This window comes from Remersonia thermophila, chromosome 2, assembly GCF_042764415.1.
Source record: "Remersonia thermophila strain ATCC 22073 chromosome 2, whole genome shotgun sequence".
NCBI classification, from domain to species: domain Eukaryota; kingdom Fungi; phylum Ascomycota; class Sordariomycetes; order Sordariales; family Chaetomiaceae; genus Remersonia; species Remersonia thermophila.
In genome coordinates this window covers 3,964,557-3,982,065 of record NC_092218.1, presented here as the reverse complement: position 1 = coordinate 3,982,065, position 17,509 = coordinate 3,964,557, and the positions used below count along the sequence as shown (strand labels likewise).

Here is a 17,509-nt window from a genome sequence, read left to right as displayed (position 1 = left end):
GCAAAAGAAGCGCGGCGTGGCGGAGAAGGAGGGGGTGATGTATCTAATGATGAGGTGTGTGTTGGGGGGCGGGGGGGTTGTTGTTGACTGGTTTGACCGGTTCGTCCGTTACCTAGTTTGTTGGTTGGTTGGATGGTTGGATGGTTGGTTGACTGGTAGTAGATGGGCCTGGATATGGGAATGGGATGGGATAGATAGACTCTTGCGCGGAGGAAGCAGGGGATGAGCAGGGGAGGGGGGATGGAGGATCTGGTTTGATATCTATCTACGGTGCGCGCGCGCGAGAGAGAGAATGAGAGAAGAAAGGGGAGAGAGGGGTGGAGAGATGAACCAACAATGGGAGATGTGGAGGAGAGAGAGGTCAAGATGGTCAGGGATGGATATACACGGCCTGCTAGGGGTGAAAGGGAGGCGGGTGTGGAAGGATGGATATGGGTGGTAGTGGGGAAGTACATGGAGACATATGTTTTGACTTTTTTTTTTTTCTTCTTTTTCTCGCTTGACTTTTTTGGTCTTACCATTTGGCTGTTTGTTGTCGTTGAACTGTTAATTAGGGACTGTGGGAAATGAAAGGTACCTTATTACCTACCTACCTACCTACCTACCTACCTACCTTGCCTAACCTGCGATGTTATATGCCTACGTAGCTAGTGCATCATACATCATCCGTGTGGATCTCTTGGGAATCTATCTATTTACATGGCGTGTCATCTCACCCGTTGGAGGAATCAATAAATATATGGTTATCCTGGTCGAGGCAGGAGGAGGAGGAGGAGGTGGTGGTGGTGGTGGTAGTGGTGGTGGTGGCGAGGGAATCTGAGACTCGGTATCCATGGAGTGCCTTTGGCATAGCCCCTTTTTCTGAGCAGGAGGTTTATTTTTTTTTCTTCATCTCTCTTCCGGGAGGGGATGGGGATTTGGGAGGGTAATAACGGGACCGGTAGGATGGATCCAGAACGGTTTTGTTTGGTGTTTGGTTGTGTCAAAGCAGCCCGGCATTTCTTTGTTTTTGAGATGGGTTGACGTTTCGATGTTCAGGGGGAGGGGGGAAGAGGATCAATCGCGCGAGAATGACTCGGGGATTCGATCCAGACCTCGGCTAGCCGTTATTACGGCAGCCACCCAGGTCTCCGTTGGCAGATGTGCATGGAGCAAGAGGCTGTGCGTGGTCCAATTGCGCTTCGGACGGTCATGAGAGCCGGAATGCGATGATACAGACTCGTCGGAGGAGCTGGGGCGGTGGTGGATGGGCCGCACCCACCCACCGTACGGCGGAGGCTTGGAGACGTCGCAGATGGAGGGTTACGCATGGATCGGGTGGTTCGGGCGAAGCCGCTCCACCCAAGACCCAAGGGCGGTTGATCTGGTTGGGCGACGGGGATCTGCAGACCGGTGCGGGAACGCGGGCGCGGGGCCTCGAGGGCCATGGTAGAAGAACCAAGGCCGACGACGGCAGGGTACCTACCTAGAAAGCAAGGCCCGCGAAGTCGACACGACGTTTCAGATTTCCATCCCAGGGCCAATGGATTCCCTTGGCTGCGCCGTCCATCTCGTGGATCCTTGGGGAAAGCCAGGCATGATGAGCCCCCCCCCCCCCTACCCCCTCTCCCCCATATGACACATCTGAGGACCTTGGAACCCGGGTTACCGCAGCCGGGGAAACTTTATACGACATATACCGCGTGGGCTACGCAGTACGGAGCAAGGAGTTTGTGTCTGCTTGGCCACGAGAGAGGAAAAAAAAGCAATGTGGAAAGCGGCTTGGGGTAGAAAGGATGAGCGTCGTGGAGACACGTCACGCTTCTTCTCGCCATGGCTTGGACACGGCTATGTAGGAGGAGCATCGCCACGGAGCGACATGTAGGCAGAGCCAGCTGAGAGGGGGCTCATGGGCAAGGTCCGCAGAGCAAACATAGCCAATGCGTAAGAGGCAGGGATGGCGACCCGGATATGGCCATGTACATATCACAGTCGAGGAGGAGGAGGAGGAGGAGAAGGAGGAGGAGAGGGGGACACATGGCCGAACCCCTGAATGACAGCAGAGACGCTGCTTGGCGGAACAAGGTACGGGCTAGGAAACACGGGGCGGCGCAGAACTCAGCACAGCGGGGAGCTGAAGCTACTAACTAACATACACGTACGGAGTCACGGCGGCCGCATCGCACTCGTCGATGGCTAGCTTGGATCTGGGTGCCGGACCGTTGAGGTTGAGGGTGCCGGTGGTTGTGTGGTGTGGTTTGTTGGGAACGGCTCGAGAAACCCCCCTCCAAACGCTGCCTTGGCCAAGGCAAGCCAAGGCACTTTGTACCTTGAGGAGGATGCAGGACGGGTCGCTCACGTTACCGTAACGTCAGGTCCGGTCCGGTCAGGTCAGGTCAGGTCAGGTACGTAACGGATCGGATAACACCGCCCACCCCAACCTGGAACAGGTACGTACTGTTACCGCCCCTTCCCCGCCCCCCCCCCTCCCCCAAAGGAAAGACGTGTTTCATCTTTGAGCCATTGATGCTGCCAGGCCGTTTGCAACTCCTGTTCTCCCTTTGTTGTATGTATTTTTTTCCCTTCCCACTCGCTCCGCGTCGGGCCGTTCACCCACCTCCCTCCTCCAACCGTTTGGCATTGACAAACCCTGGAACCTAGAATGGAGACATACCTAGGTTGGCCCTACGGTACCGATTGAGTCAAAGAGATAGTTATCATCAATCCGCCCGAATGGGCACAGAATCCCCCTCACCAAAAAAAAAGGTATTTGTTATTCATTCTTTTAGCTCCTCTTTCTCTCTCTCATCTCTCCTTGGTTTTATTGTTGTTGTTTCACTGGGTTGGCTGGTGTGGCCCAGCAAGAAATCCGGACCAACGAAGCTGGGAGAAGGAGCCAAGCCTAAAGAAACCCATCCTGCACCCAGACACACCCGACGCACGCACGCGCACACACGCACACGCGCACACACAAGGAAGCCGGGGGGGAACGGGCAACGGGGAACGGCACCCAATCTCAGCCTCTCAGCGTTTGCCGCCACAGCACCTCTTGCACCAAAAACCACAAGACGGGTCCCAAAGTCGTCTCCATCACCCGCCAAACCTCCACCCAATTCCACTTCTCCAGCATTTCCAGTCTTCTCCTCCTCCTCCTCCTTCTCCTCCTCCTCTTCCCTTGGGCCCCGCCGGTTCCTCCACCTTGACCTGTCACCAGTCCCAGTCCCAGTCCGACAACCTGTCCCTACTTGCAGAGCCCAGCGTCGTCACCGTTTCCCCCCCCTTCTTTTCCTTCTTTCCCTTCAACCGCCATTTTCAGCAGCGGGGAAAAAAACGTCGTTGACAGCTGCCAGCCATCGTCTCGGTCTCTCTCCTCCCACACAATTCTGCCCTTGTAATTGCAGCCTACCTGACCTATCGGCGGCCATTTCTTTCTTCGAGGATCGAATCCCGCCCACGGCGTTTTCTTCTTTTTTTTTTCCTTCTTCTTTGTCCTCGCTCCATAGAAGGCACAGGTCTAGCTCTGGTGCTTCGGTTTTTTTTCTCTCCCGGCTTCGATCCCTGCACCTCGTTGCATTTCCTTACGCACGAGATCGAGCCTCCTCCTTCTTCTCCTCCTCCATCTCCTCCTCCTCCTCCTCCCCTCTCGACGCGCAGCGCGCAACATCGTTGCACCGTCATCCTCCCTCGACCCCCGACGCCGACACCCCGAACTAGGTACCCTACCTACCACGCTCGTCCGTTCCATCGGCCCCGGCATCATTCTTCCGACTCCAATTCGGACGAGGATCCCAAAGACAATAGACTAGCTACCCCTTACCTATTCTGATGAGGACCCGATCATCATAATCGATAATGTCCACTTCCAGACCAGGCGAGCATCTCACCGTCGGCTACCCGCCGCAGACGCTCTCCGCCCCGGGCCGTTCCAATTCGCCCAGCGCCGCCTCTCCCAATGATCCCCCGTCGGCCGCCACCGCTCTCCGCTCCCCCTTCGGCCTGTCTCCCGGCCTGTCTCCCGGCCTCTCGCCCGGCCTCTCGCCCGGCCTGACCCCGACGTCCAAGATGGCGGCCGCCTCACGCTCCGGCGCCGGTTCCCCCTCGCACGACATGGCCGCCTCGGGCCGCCTCTTCCCCAAGCGGTGAGTTGGCCGCCTTGACACCCCCGCCACGACGCGCCCGTGGATGGCGTGGTTTTTTTTCCCCTCCTTTCGCTGGCTAACCCTTGTCGTGCCGGCCGCAGAGCCCGAGAGATTCAGGCCCAAGAGGGCGTTTCCGGCCTGCCGCTCAACCCTTGGGGCGGGCCCCCGACCAGCGGGAACTCGACGCCGCTCCGCGAGAACATCCCCGAATCTCCCACCGACGGCTTCCCTGATTTTGCCCCTCCGCTGCCTCCTCCCGACGCTCTGCCCCCGACGACCCGACGCACCCGAGCCGGAACCCTCCCCTCCCGCTTCTCGCCCGGTGGAGCCGGCAACGCTCTGCTCGGCATCCCCGGGCTCCCCCCCAAGACGTCTCGCCCCAGCCCGTCCCAGACCCCCTTCAAGTCGCCCTCGCCCGGCCTCGACGCCCCCCCGAACAACGACCTCCCGACGGCCTCGACCCTGCTCTCGAGGCTGCGCGCCGGCTCCATGCCTCAGCGTAGCCCTTTTGCTCACGTCCCCGGCACCAGCTCCCCGTTCGGCCCGTCCATCTTTAGCAGCTGGAACCCGAGCGGCCGCGAGAGGGGCAACACCCTGGCCAGCATCGCGAGCATGGGCTCCAACGGCCCGAGCTCCCCGGCCCAGTCGCACTTTTCGCGCGAGGGCAACCCCGAAACCGACGTCCACATGAGGACCCTCGACTACCTGGGCCTCGCCGAAACCCCGCAGCCCGCCCGCGCCCAGCTGGCCACCACCAACGCCGCCGCTGCCGCCGCGTCGACCGCCGCATCCGCCGCCGCCTACATCCCCACCTACGCCGACTTCACCAAGGCCGCCAGCCGCTTCCGCTCGTACTCGGTCAACAACAAGGACCGCTACGCCGACGACGACGAGGACGATTACGACGCGGACCCGCTGTCCCTGATGGAGAGCCACTACGCCCAGCTCCAGGACCAGCTGGCCGCCACCAACGCCGCCATCCACAACCACAACCTGGCCGTCCAGGCCTTCGCCACCCAGGCCGCCCGGCCGCGTGCCCGCACCGCCGGCGTCCTCGACACGCCGGCCTCGCGCCTGCTGCGCAGCTACCTCCCCACGCCGTCGCGCCTCGACAGCTCCTTCACGGCCGCCGAGATGCAGCTCCAGGAGGACAAGGCGTACGACGAGCTGCCGCAGTCGGTGGCCGCCATGTCGCTCGGCCGCTCCAGCAGCCGGAACAACGGCCTGCTGGGCCCCGGCGCCTCCGACGAGCAGCAGCAGGGCCTCGAGGGCCCCACCAGCGCCCTGTGGCTCGGCAGCATCCCCACCTCCACCACCACGTCGACCCTGACCGAGATGTTCAAGTCGTACGGGCCCATCGTGTCGGCCCGCGTCCTGACGCACAAGAACTGCGGCTTCGTCAACTTTGAGCGCGTCGAGAGCGCCATCGCCGCCAAGGCCAGCATGAACGGCAAGGAGATCTTCCCCGGCGCCGGGCCCATCCGCATCAACTTTGCCAAGCCGCCCTCGAGCACGGGAACCCCGGGCCACGACGGCGCCGTCCCGTCTCCCAGCCCGGACCCCTTCTCCCGGTCGCACGAGAACGGCCAGGCCGCCGGCGCGTCGTCGGCCGACGGAGCGCAGGCCGCCGCGGGCGCCGCGGGCGCCGCCGCCGCCGCCGCCGCCGCCGCCACGCCCACCGTGCCGCCGCTGCCCGAGATGACGGGCGACATCCTCCAGATCGTGCGCCAGTTCGGCGCCGCCGAGGACGACAGCTACCGCATCTCGATGAGCCTGCAGCGCGCCATCCAGTACGACGCCTTCATCGACGAGATCCCGCCCATCAAGGAGCCCACCCACACCCGCGTCCACGACGCTCCCAAGCTGCGCGACATCCGCAAGCGCATCGACAACCAGTCGCTGTCCCAGCAGGAGATCGAGAGCATCGCCATCGACATGCTTCCCGAGATCGCCGAGCTCTCGTCCGACTACCTGGGCAACACGGTCGTCCAGAAGCTGTTTGAGCACTGCTCCGACCCCGTTCGCGACTCCATGCTCGCCGAGATCGCCCCTCACATGGCCGAGATCGGCGTGCACAAGAACGGCACCTGGGCGGCCCAAAAGATCATCGACGTGTGCAAGACGCCGCACCAGATGAACCTCATCGTCCAGCACCTGCACCCCTACACGGTGCCGCTGTTCCTGGACCAGTACGGCAACTACGTGCTGCAGGGCTGCCTCAAGTTCGGCAGCCCCTACAACGACTACATCTTCGAGACCATGCTGAGCCGCATGTGGGAGATCGCCCAGGGCCGCTACGGCGCCCGCGCCATGCGCGCCTGCCTCGAGAGCCACCACGCCTCCAAGGACCAGCAGCGCATGCTGGCCGCCGCCATCGCCCTGCACAGCGTCCAGCTGGCCACCAACGCCAACGGCGCCCTGCTCCTGACCTGGTTCCTCGACACGTGCACCTTTCCCCAGCGCCGGACGGTGCTGTCGCCTCAGCTCGTCCCGTACCTGGTCCACCTGTGCACCCACAAGGTCGCTTACCTGACGGTGCTCAAGGTCATCAACCAAAAGGCCGAGCCCGAGGCTCGCGACACCATCCTCAAGGCCCTCTTCTTCACCCCCAACGACCAGGTCCTCGAAGCCATCCTCGGCGACCACGCCTGCGGCGCCACCCTCATCTTCAAGGTCCTGACCACCCCGTTCTTTGACGAGTCCATCCGGTCCCAGGTCGTGGAAACGGTCAAGTCGGTTCTCGTCCGCATCAAGGCCCAGCCGGGCCAGGGCTACAAGCGTCTGATGGACGAGGTGGGCTTGTCGACGCGGAGCGGCGGCGGCGGTGGCGGCGGCGGCGGAGGAGGAGGAGGAGGAGGAGGCGGCGGCGGCGGTCCTCGGGATCACGGCAACGACCGGCAACGCCCTGGCTCGCGTCAAACGGCCGGCTCTCAGCACCATCATTACCAGGGCCAGCATCACCAGCAACAACAGGGTGCTCATCAACAGCAGCAGCAGCAGCAGCAGCAACAGCAACAGCAACAACCATCATCTCACGGCCAGCAACAACCAGCCGGGCAGTACGGTGCTGCGGCTAACAACGCCCCCTACTACAACCCTCTGGGCGGGTCCCCGGCCGGCGCCCCCGGTTACGACATGAGCTACGGCGGCTTGCCCCGCAACGACTCGGGCCTGGAGCAGTTCCCCGGCTTCAACGCCCAGCAGGCCGCCTCCATGTTTTCCCCGCCGACCAACCCGGCTGCCCTGCAGCAGATTCCGTACCAGCAGCCCTTCATGGCCCGCGGCGCGCCCCCGCCGGTGGGTGGCTACTACCCGGCTGCCGCCATGGCCGCGGCCGCGGCCGCCTATGGCGGGTTCCCGGACCAGTACGGTCGCGGCCAGCCCGCGCACCCGCCCATGGCGAACGGCAGCCCCATCCCGCCGGCCACCGGAGCGCCCTTCGGAGCGCCGCCGCCGCCGGGAGCGTTCGGGATGCCCATGCCGCCGCCGCCGCCGGGGATGGGCCCGTACCCGGGCTACGGGCCGGGCGCGGGGTACATGCAGGGCCCGCCGCCGCAGGGCCAGCAGCCCGGGCCGGGCCAGCAGGGACAGCCGCAGCAAGGCTTGCAGCAGGAGCAGCAGGTGAACGCCAGGCAGCGGGGCGGACGGGTGGGGAGGAGTCCGCAGCCCGATGGCCGGCAGAGGCGCGGTTAGTCCCCTCCTCCTCCTTGATAGCTTTTGGCTTTGATGGATTGTCCTTGCTTGCCCTTGCCTCGTTGCCTTTGGGGCAGCGGCGTTGAGCCCTCCACCTGGGATGTGCTGGCCCGATCGAACCAAGACGCTGAGCGATGAGCGGGGGGTACATGTGTGTTGTGGGAGGCAAGAAGAGGAGGGGGATATATACGTTTGTGAATAGATTGGGATTGTCATATAGGAGGAAAACGAGATGGATGGAGGGCTTGCTTGCCAGGTATAAAGCCATGGGAAACAGGGACGTATGGATGCATGAACGGATGAAGTGCCGGGAGAAGGAGGAGAGGAAGGAGTTTCAACTTGGCTGTGGGTTGTGCGTGTGATATGAGGAGGTTTATGTGTGGACGCTGTTGATGTCGATGTGATGTGTTTGACGCATGTTTGTAGGCTTATCATGACGAATCTTTCTTTTTCTCTTTTTCTTTTTCACTTCTTCCACAGCTCATTTTTCCCCTTCCTCCTTCGCTTGTTTTTTTTTTTTTTTTTTGTTTCTTGTTCCTTTCTTCATGGCATTATTCTACAAGAGATGATGATGAAGGGATTTGATGAAATCTTGATGGGTGGGTGGGGGGGACGGGGGGCGGTGCGTCTATCTTTACCATTCTTCTTGTTCTGTCCAATACTTTGCTTCTTTTCTTTTCCTGATGAGAAGTTCTGTTGGTGATGATGATGCTGATGCTGATGATGTTGCCGCTGACGACGACGACGACAACGACGACGCAGCACTGGGGTTTCTTTCTTGCATGGCGAATGGGGGGACGAGAAGGTGGAAGGCAGCCAGGGAGGAATCAAAGAGGGAAACAAAACCAGCAGATTGATCGGCAACGGCATCGTCTTTGTTGGGTCGTCCGTTGTTGGGTCGTCCGTTGGTGGGTCGTCCGTTGGTGGGTCGTCTTTGACATGATGATGGTGGTGGTGGTGGTAGTGGTGGCGGTGGTAGTGGTGGTGGTGGTGGGTCTGCGAATGGGGATATCCAGGGCACGTTTCCAACCAAGGTATATGTCCTACGAGGTGGCTTGGATACGGTAGGTAGGTAGTCAAACAAAACAACAACAACAACAACAACAGACACATCCATCGCAAGGTAGGTAAGGAAGGTAAAAAAGCTACAAGAGTATCGTTACTTTACAAGATAGTTCCCTCCCAACCCCCCCCCCCCAAACGCCCCGCCCCCAACCTGGCCCTAGCTTAACAGCACATACCGTACCCACCACCCTAGGTACCCTGGGTCCCCTTCACTCCCTTTCCTTACAGCCCTGCCCCCCCACCCAATCCCATCCTGGCCCGTCAAAGGCGGACGACAGAGGGTGTGTTTTCTCTCTCTCTCTCTCTCTCTCTTTTGTATCCAACGTGGCTGTGTACATCTTTCTGTGTCTCTCCTCAGACCCTGCGCTTCTCTTCGTTGGTATCTGGCAGAGGGGTATGCATCCGGACTCTGTTGCTAACCAAAGCGACCCGAGTAACAAGGACACGCCCTCGTTTCTCCTCATAGGCTCTCTTCTTCCTCTTTCCCTTGCTGCTGCGCCTGCTGCTGCGGCTCCATGATTCCCTTACGACGCACCGCCGCTCCCACCACCGCCGCCACCGCCGCCGCTTCCGCTTCCGCTCCCGCCGCCGCTGCCCCCCTTCAACCTCGCCAGCACCCTCTCCCTGTGCGCCCGGTTCTTGAGGTGCACCTCAAAGTTCTGCACCGTCATGTCCGGGCCGGCCGTGTAGCTCTTGCCCGGGCAGTCGCGGCAGCGGATCCTCGGCAGCCAGGCGAAGCTGACGTTGGCGGGCACGGGCTCGTTGGGAGGCAGAGGGAGCTGGACGAAGGTGTTGGTCTCGGTGTTGATGGCGCAGTAGCGCATGATGGCCTCGAACGCGTCGGTCGGGTACGACTTGTGGAGCTGGGCGAGAGCGGTGGTCAACCATTCGGGGGGCGGGGGCTGCAAGAGAGCATTCCTAGGTCAGCGAGCCAAGCTTTGCTTGACAGGGGTGGATGGGCTTTACCGGTGGTTGGGCCGGGGCCGTGCCGGAGGGGCCCGGCGGAGGGGCGGGGACGCGGCCGAGCTGGCTTTGGAGGGTGGGCGCGGCGGCGCTGGCGGGTTTGGTGGAGGAGGAGGAGGAGGGGGGGTTGGCTGGAGCCGGCGGCTGCGGCTGTGGAGGAGGAGGAGGTGGTGGTGGTGGTGATGGCGGCGGCGGCGGCGGCGGCGGCGGCGGCGGGTGGAGGCGGGCCCATGGAGCCCGGCGGGGCGACGCTGGGGGTGCGCTGGTGGGCGACGGGCGTCGAGGTGGCCGACGAAGCGTGCGGCGTCGGCCTCGACTCGAGGTCGCGCAGGAGCTTCTTTAGGCGGGCGGGGCTCACCTTGAGGGTGACGACGTGCCGCAGGGGCTCTTCGGTCTGCTCGCGGGTGGCCTCGCGGCCGAAGCGGCGCGACGTGCGCGTCTCGTGGTGGTGGATGGTGGCTTCCGGGGTTTCGGAGCGGCCGAGGTTGGCCATGCGCTGGGCGGCGGCGGTGGCGGCGCCGCGCATGCCCCTGGTCCGGGCGGTGCCTTGCTGGACCTGCGTCATGGCGGGCGAGTCGGGAGCCGAGTCGTCGCTGAGGTCCGAGTCGGACAGGTCGCCGTCGCGGGCGGCGCGCTTGCCGCCGCGGCCGGTGCCGGGGGCGCCAGGGGCGCGCTTGAACAGGCGCGTGTCGTCGACGTGCTGGGCGGCGCCCGGCAGGACCGAGGACACGATGGCGGTCCGGATGGTGCGCTGGCGCTCCTTGAGGTCGGGCAGCTGGGGCCCGCCGCGGCGGTTGACGGCGCGCTTCTGGCGCCTCTGCTCGCGCGAGAACATGGTCTCGGTGCGCTCGAGCTCGGCCTCGGTGTTCTCGTAGAGGTAGGGCGCGTAGTCCTTGGCCTGCTGCTGGGGGCGGAAGACGGAGGGCAGGGGGCTCGGAAGGAAGGCGGCGACGAGGTCGGCGTCCTCGACGGGGCGGCCGTCGAAGGGGTGGCCGATGCTGTAGAGGCTCTTGGTGAAGAGCTGGGCCTGCTCGCGGATGCAGTGGGCGATGGCGGTGGTGAACTCGCCCGACAGCGACAGGTCGCGGGCCATGCTGGCGGCGAACTCCTCGGGGGAGTTGAGGGGGTTGTTGATGTCCCACTCGAACTGGTCGACGAGGGTGTGGGCGCCGATGGTGATGTTGAGCTTGACGAGGATGCGCATCTCGTCGTTCTTGTAGGCCGAGTAGGGGAGCTCCGGGTCGAGGGCGTCCTCCTCCGAGTAGGCAAAGGGGTAGAAGTCGTTGAGCTGCTCCTGCATCTGCTGGACGACCTGGTCGTAGACGGGCTTTTCGGTGGTGGCCGGGTTGAGGCCCATGTCCTCGAGCAGCTGGGCGGCGAAGAGGTCGACCGTGACAAGGCGCTCGTGCAGGTTGAAGGTGAAGGTGTCTCGCAGCTTGATGCGGTCCCAGTCGACGTCGATGCGGATGGGCACCAGCTCCTCGTGCTGCTCGGCCTGCTTCTTCATGTCCTTCTTGCTGAACTTGAGGGCGGGGGTCGTTCTCCGGCCGGGGCGCGGCCGCTGGGAGGGGTAGACGATCTTGGTCAGGCCGCCGTTCTCGGTGTAGCCGTTGCCGAAGCCGCGATAGCCCTCGCCGTAGAGGCGGGCCGGGAAGTTGGCGTAGAAGTCGCGGTATTGGCGGTAGTCGCCGATGCGGGCGTGCGTCTCCTTGGACTCCCTCTCCATGCGGAGCTGGGCCTCTTTCAGGGCCGACGAGTGAACCCAGTCGTGGGTTGTGTAGCGCTCAATGATGACTTTTTGGAAGGTTTCCTTGTCGCGACCGGGCCGTTGGGTTGCCGTGGTCGCCGTCATGGTCGCCGCCGTGGTCGCCGCCGCCGCCGTCGCTGTGGTCGTCGCTGCTGCTGCTGCTGCGGCTGTTGTTGTTGTTGTCGTCGTCGTCATCGTCGCATCGGCCGAGGGATCGGCAGCGGTATCTGTTTCTGGTGCGCCGGTCGGAGCGGAGGTCGGAGCGGGACCCGAGGCTGATAATGATGTCGTCGTCGCAGGAGCCATCGTTGAGGGGGTGTCGTCGGCGGCCGCGGTGGGCGACGCGAGGGCCTGGGCGGCGGCCATGACAGGAAGGGAAAGAGAGAGAGAGAGAGAAAAAGAGAACCCCAAGAAACGAAAGCAAGAGAAAAAAAGGAACAGAGAAGTAGAAGTGGCTGCCGAGGCAGCAGACAGAGCCAGATACAGTCTTGGCGTCCGAGCTGCCTCGTTCTCGATGGGGGGAACGTCGTCGAGGGAGACAGGGTACACACGGGTCACGGGATTCGAGGATGCGATGCGCCCGCCTGTTGCCGCTGGAGAGCCCACTCACGTTATGGGTCGATGAAGATGCAAGGGTGGACAGAAATGGGGAGTTGGGATAGACGTCTGTCTGGTGGATTGGTTGGCTGGCGGGTCGGATCGGGTCGGGCCGGATGGGATCTCGATGGTGGTGGTGATGGTGATGATGGTGATGGTGATGGTGATGGTGGTGGTGGTGGTGGTGGCTGCGTTGTGCTCCAAGGGGGGGGAGGGAGGGAGGTTTGTTGGAGGTTTGTTGGAGGTTTGTCGCGTCGAACAACAAATGCAACAAGACAAAAGAATGCACGTCTTGCGCCGCTCCAAGATTGGCTTTCGCGACGGTGGAAGACGCAACGCGACTGGCCAATGGGACCGAGGCATCCATGGAAGGGGGGGGGGGGCGGGGGGGCGACTGGGTTGCAAGGTCTTGGCAGACGCTGGGTACAGGACATACCTTACACAGCCCGAAAGCCGTTATTTTCCACCATGCTACCGGTATTAGGGAGTGTACCAGCTACAGTACCTCCAGCACTCAGCGAGGTACCTGACCAAAAGGTGCGGGCCCGTCCTGCAAGACTGCAACACGGCAAAGGCTGTCATGCACTGTGCTGGAATCTGCGAAGGTTGCCCTGCATGGAACTTCCATGCACACTGTGCTGTGCTCTGTTGTGCTGTACCGTAAGGTACCTAGGTAGTTGGGTACTGTACACAGTACACTTGTGTCCGTACTGCGATGCCCGACCTTTCTACCTAGGTACCTACGGTATCTAACATGGATCATGGATGCCCCCCTTCAAGGTCGCAAAACCGCCGGCTGGCTGGAGCTGGACCTGGTATGCCCGCTGGGTGGTGTGTGGGATCGGGTTAGGTGCTGAGACCGGGCTGCACGCCGCCAACTCAAGGCCAATGCATGACGCTGCGTCCTTTCCTTCGTCCTCGCCACAGGGTGCCCGAGTGCCCGCTGGAAGACGCCCCTCCCCCTCTCCCCCCGGCTCCAACCGCAGAGCGGGAACCCGGTAGGCTCCTCGGGCGTTATGGTGGGTAGGTAGGTACCTAAGGTAGGTAGAGGTACCTAGGTAAGGTAAAGGTAGCTCGGGCTAGGTCCGTACCTAAGATACTATAGGTAGGTAAGGTAGCTGGGCTCAGCTCGGGCAAAGCGGAGAGCGGAGCCTTCGGGACGTGACACAGGGCACAAGGCCACAGGGCCACAGGGCCACAGGGCAAACCGGATGAAACCCCTCCCCCGCCTGGGAAATTCAAGCAGCAAAAAGCTCAAAAATCCACCATCACGCGCTTGGCCCTTCCCTTCCCCCCCCCCCCCCCCGCAGGGTTGCTTCGTCCACTCTTTCTTTCTCTTGCTGGGTCCTCGTCATCCATTCCCCCTCCATCTCCTTCTCCTCTCCTCTCTCTCTCTCTCTCTTCTCTCTCTCTCCCTCTCTCTCCCTCCCCTCCCTTTCGCCTCCCTCTCGGTTGTTGTGGTCGTGCCCGGACGCTGCCACAGCAACAATCTTGTTCTCAACCAACTTCCTACCAGCCTTGGACGGTTCTAGGTGGTGAAAAACCAGCCACCAAGATTCAAGATGGCGACCCAAGCTCAGGAAACTGGTCAGTGCCGCGTGCCTCCATCCAGCGTCGTCTTGTTCCGTTCCGTCCTGGCCCTCGTCCTCTAGGTTCTTTGGGGGGGGTTTTTTCTTTTTTTTTTTCTTTTTTTTGGCGTGCATCACGTGCTGATGAGGTGGCCCAGACTACTCGCTCAACAACCCCGAGACCCTGACCAAGTACAAGACGGCGGGCCAGATCTCGGAGAAGGTCCTGGCCGAGGTGTCGAAGCTCATCGTGGCCGGCAGCAAGATTGTCGACATTTGCGAGCAGGGCGACAAGCTGATCGAGGAGGAAATCTCCAAGGTCTACCGCGGCAAGAAGGTGGTCAAGGGTACGTTCGCTCCGTCTTTGCACCCGAGATGGGGGACGAGCTCCTTGTGCTAACGGCGCCCCCTCGTCCTTGGCTCTGCGTCTCGCCGGCTCCAGGCTTCTCCCACCCCGTCACCGTCTCCCCGGCCTCCTTCGTCACCCCTTACACTCCTCTCCGCTCCGACGAGAAGGAGGCGTCGGTCGAGGTCCAGCCCGGCGAGCCCATCAAGATCCAGCTGGGCGCCCAGATTGACGGCTTCGGCTCCATCGTTTGCGACACGGTCATCCCCAAGAAGGCCGATGGCTCCGAGGACGTGATCGAGGGCCGGACCGCCGACCTGCTCCTGGCCGCCCACTACACCAACGAGCTGCTGCTGCGCCTCATGCTCCCGCCCGGCCTGCTGGCCCAGGGCTCGGACGACGACAAGGCCAAGGCGGCCGCCGCCAAGCCGCCGACCCAGAGCCAGATCACGGCCCTCCTTGACAAGGTGGCGCAGGCCTACGAGTGCCACCTCGTCGAGAGCACCACCTCGTGGCTGTTTGACCACAACGAGATCGAGGGCAAGAAGAAGATCGTCCTGGCCCCCGGCGACAACACCAAGGGCGAGGGCGTCCCCGAGGTTGGCGAGGTCTGGGGCGTCGAGGTCGGCGTCTCGCTGGGCTCGGGCAAGATCAAGCAGTTTGAGCAGCGCGCCACCCTCCACCGCCGCACCACCAACACGTACGCCCTCAAGCGCCCCACCTCGCGCAAGATCTACTCGGAGGCCCAAAAGAAGTTTGGCACCTTCCCCTTCAGCCTGCGCCAGCTCGACGATGAGCGCGACGCCAAGTCGGGCGTCATCGAGTGCGTCCGCGGCGGCGTCTTCCGCCAGTACGAGGTGACGGGCGACAAGGACAACGCTCCCGTGGCCCGCCTCTTGACCACCATCGGTACGTCATGAACTGCCGGCACCCCTGTTGCTAGGAGTGTCCACATGGGAATGAGCGAGCGCGCCTACTGACTCTTTTTTTTCTTAGCCATCACCAAGAACGGCATCACCAAGCTGGGTGGTCCTCCGGCCTTGGACCTGACCAAGGTCAAGTCGGACAAGAAGATTGAGGACGAGGAGATCCTCAAGATCCTGGCTCAGCCGCTGGCCCGGAATACGGGCAAGAGCAAGAGCAAGAAGAAGAAGAAGAAGACGGCCAAGAAGTCGGAGGAGGAGGGCGAGGAGAGCGACGAGGAGTGAAACGAAAACAATAAAAAAAAGGCCGTCTCCTGCGATGAGGCGGAGGGGGTGGGCTCGGTAGGGTGAAGCCATCCTGCGGGTGCAGCCCAATCCATTCGGCTTCGCAGGGGGAGGGAAACTCGTTCGCCGTGGCTCAGGCCGTTCCTTTTTTTTTTTGTTGTCGTTGTTGCTGTTTTCCCTGTTCTTCACAACAACATTTCGTCATCGGGCGTCAGGGGCGAGGGGGCTTGCCGACTTTTGTCCGTGGGGAGGAGGCTCATTGCCGAGTCCCCCTTCCATCCCCCGACGGAGGGATGATGGGGCCATAGGATGGGAGGGGGTGGGTGGGTAAGGTGTTCGGAAAACGAGTACCCCCACCCACCTGGCTGGCCAACAAGACGCCCGCCGTTCTGCATGTTCTGCATGTGCGGTTTGTCAAGTTGGCCGGCCGCGGTGATGGATCGGGCAGGCCGTGTCGACCCAACGCTCAATGTTCGAGATGAACGGGGATGGTTTGAGCAGACAAGGGGGAAGAGTGTCCCATGGCGAGGCTGAACGTAGTCGTGGAAGAGAGGCTCAAGCAACTGGCTGGCGCGCTGGTTCTTGAACATGAAGAAAACAAAATATATATATCTTTCTATCTATACATCATGGAGGTGTGGTCACCAAGCATCCTGATCGTCGTTACGAAGGTGACCTGCGGGATGCTGTGGGGAGGGGACGCCGAGGACAGGAGAAGGGGGGGGAATTGGATGACGTGACGACGTGATTTGGGTTGTGGCCTTGATGATCCTCATGTTTTTTCGTCAAGAAAGCGTGAGGCGTGTTGAGCGAAATTGGCCTCGGGCCCCTGAGCCCATGCATGTCACGTCACCGAGGCGAGGAAAAGGTTGTCGTCGTTGCCGTCGTTGTCGTTGTCGTCGTCGTTATTGTTGTCGTCGTTGTTGTTGTTGTTGTTGTTGTGGTTGACAACGACGACCGAGGTTCCAAGGCATCGAGCGCATCAAAGGCATCGAGGGTGCTGCTCCAACCCAGGGCAGGCAAATAGTATTTGTGGCTGGCAAATATTGTTAGGGATCGACCATTTTCTTGGATCCCCAATGTTGTTGACCTTTATTGACTCAGGTCTCGGTTCCTATTGTCCATGTCTGCAGCCTTTGGCTTCCTCCGCCCACCCCCCCCCGAGAAAAATCAGAATCTGGGCCGCTCGCTCTTCGCGTTGGGGAGGGGAGATTCGTCCCTCTCTTCTTCTGCTTCTTCTTCTGCTTCTTCTTTTTCTTTTTTTTTTTTTTTCTCTTTCACCCGGCTTCAAGCGAGAACCTGGAAAGCGAGCGTGTTGTTGGTTGTCTTTCCCACCAACCCAGGTTTCTTCCCCGTCCTTTGCCAGTTCCCTGCCGCTTCCGTGCGGTGCGCTTCGTGGTTTTTTTTTTTTTTTTTTTTTTTTTTTTTTTTTTTTTTTTCTTTCCCGCAGCAAGCTTCGGCCAAAAACTACCACCCGACCTGTCCCTTGTTCGACCTACCTACCTACCTACCTACCTACCGACCTACCACCTACCCAAGGTCCCATACTCACTTTCACACTCTTCACCCACTTCTTCTTTCTTCTCTTTGTTTTCGAACCCCGACCGCCGTACTCGACCACCCGCGCCCCTCCTCCCGCCCCCAAAAGAGAAACCATTCGCCTCGCCGTATTTTTTCGGAACGGTTGACGGGGTTTGGACGACGTTTTTGCTTTGTCGTCGTTGTCGTCATCGTTGCTGCTGCTGCTGCTGCTGCTGCTGCCGTCCTGCACTGTCGGGATCGCGCGCTGCTGCTGCTGGCTTGCTCGCCCCGATGAACGATTGTCGCCCGCCGCTCGCGCTGGGCGCTCAGGGGCAATATTTACCACCAGCAAAGCTCCCTTCTGGCGGCAACGGTCTGGTGAGGATCAAGGTGGTGCAACACGCAAAGGTTCGTCAAGTTGCTTTTTTTTTGTGTTTTTCTGTTTCTAGGTATACAATATTCTGTGATTTCTTTTTTTTTTTTCCCCCGACTCTTTTTCGTCGGCGGTCGGTTGGGATTTTCCTCTTCATCGTCTTCTTCTCTTCTGTTGATAGGTGTATGAGATATACCTATCCCCCCCTTTTTTTTTCTGTTTGTGTTTTTGACCTTTTGTTTCACCTGTTTGTTTTCCAGTTTCTCTGTTTCTTATTCCCTTCCCCATTTTCTTTCATCCCACAAGACTT

General features: G+C 61.2%; 3 protein-coding genes across 3 annotated transcripts; 2 read left to right on the top strand and 1 right to left on the bottom strand.

Moving 5' to 3' along the window:
• Positions 1-3,831: 3,831 nt before the first annotated feature.
• On the top strand, positions 3,832-7,811 carry VTJ83DRAFT_2549 (uncharacterized protein; the record flags this gene model as incomplete). Its single annotated transcript, XM_071008831.1, has 2 exons — positions 3,832-4,118; positions 4,220-7,811. The coding sequence occupies 2 exons, from the start codon at positions 3,832-3,834 to the stop codon at positions 7,809-7,811; spliced, it is 3,879 nt and encodes a 1,292-aa protein (XP_070869089.1).
• Positions 7,812-9,400: 1,589 nt separating this feature from the next.
• On the bottom strand, positions 9,401-11,952 carry VTJ83DRAFT_2548 (uncharacterized protein; the record flags this gene model as incomplete). The annotated part of the gene is made up of 3 exons (XM_071008830.1): positions 9,401-9,778; positions 9,843-9,989; positions 10,090-11,952. The coding sequence occupies 3 exons, from the start codon at positions 11,950-11,952 to the stop codon at positions 9,401-9,403; spliced, it is 2,388 nt and encodes a 795-aa protein (XP_070869088.1).
• A 1,793-nt stretch (positions 11,953-13,745) lies between these two features.
• VTJ83DRAFT_2547 (uncharacterized protein) lies at positions 13,746-15,305 on the top strand (the record flags this gene model as incomplete). The annotated part of the gene is made up of 4 exons (XM_071008829.1): positions 13,746-13,770; positions 13,910-14,098; positions 14,194-15,006; positions 15,094-15,305. 4 exons carry the CDS (start codon positions 13,746-13,748, stop codon positions 15,303-15,305), a joined length of 1,239 nt encoding a protein of 412 aa, XP_070869087.1.
• Between the last annotated feature and the right edge of the window lie 2,204 nt (positions 15,306-17,509).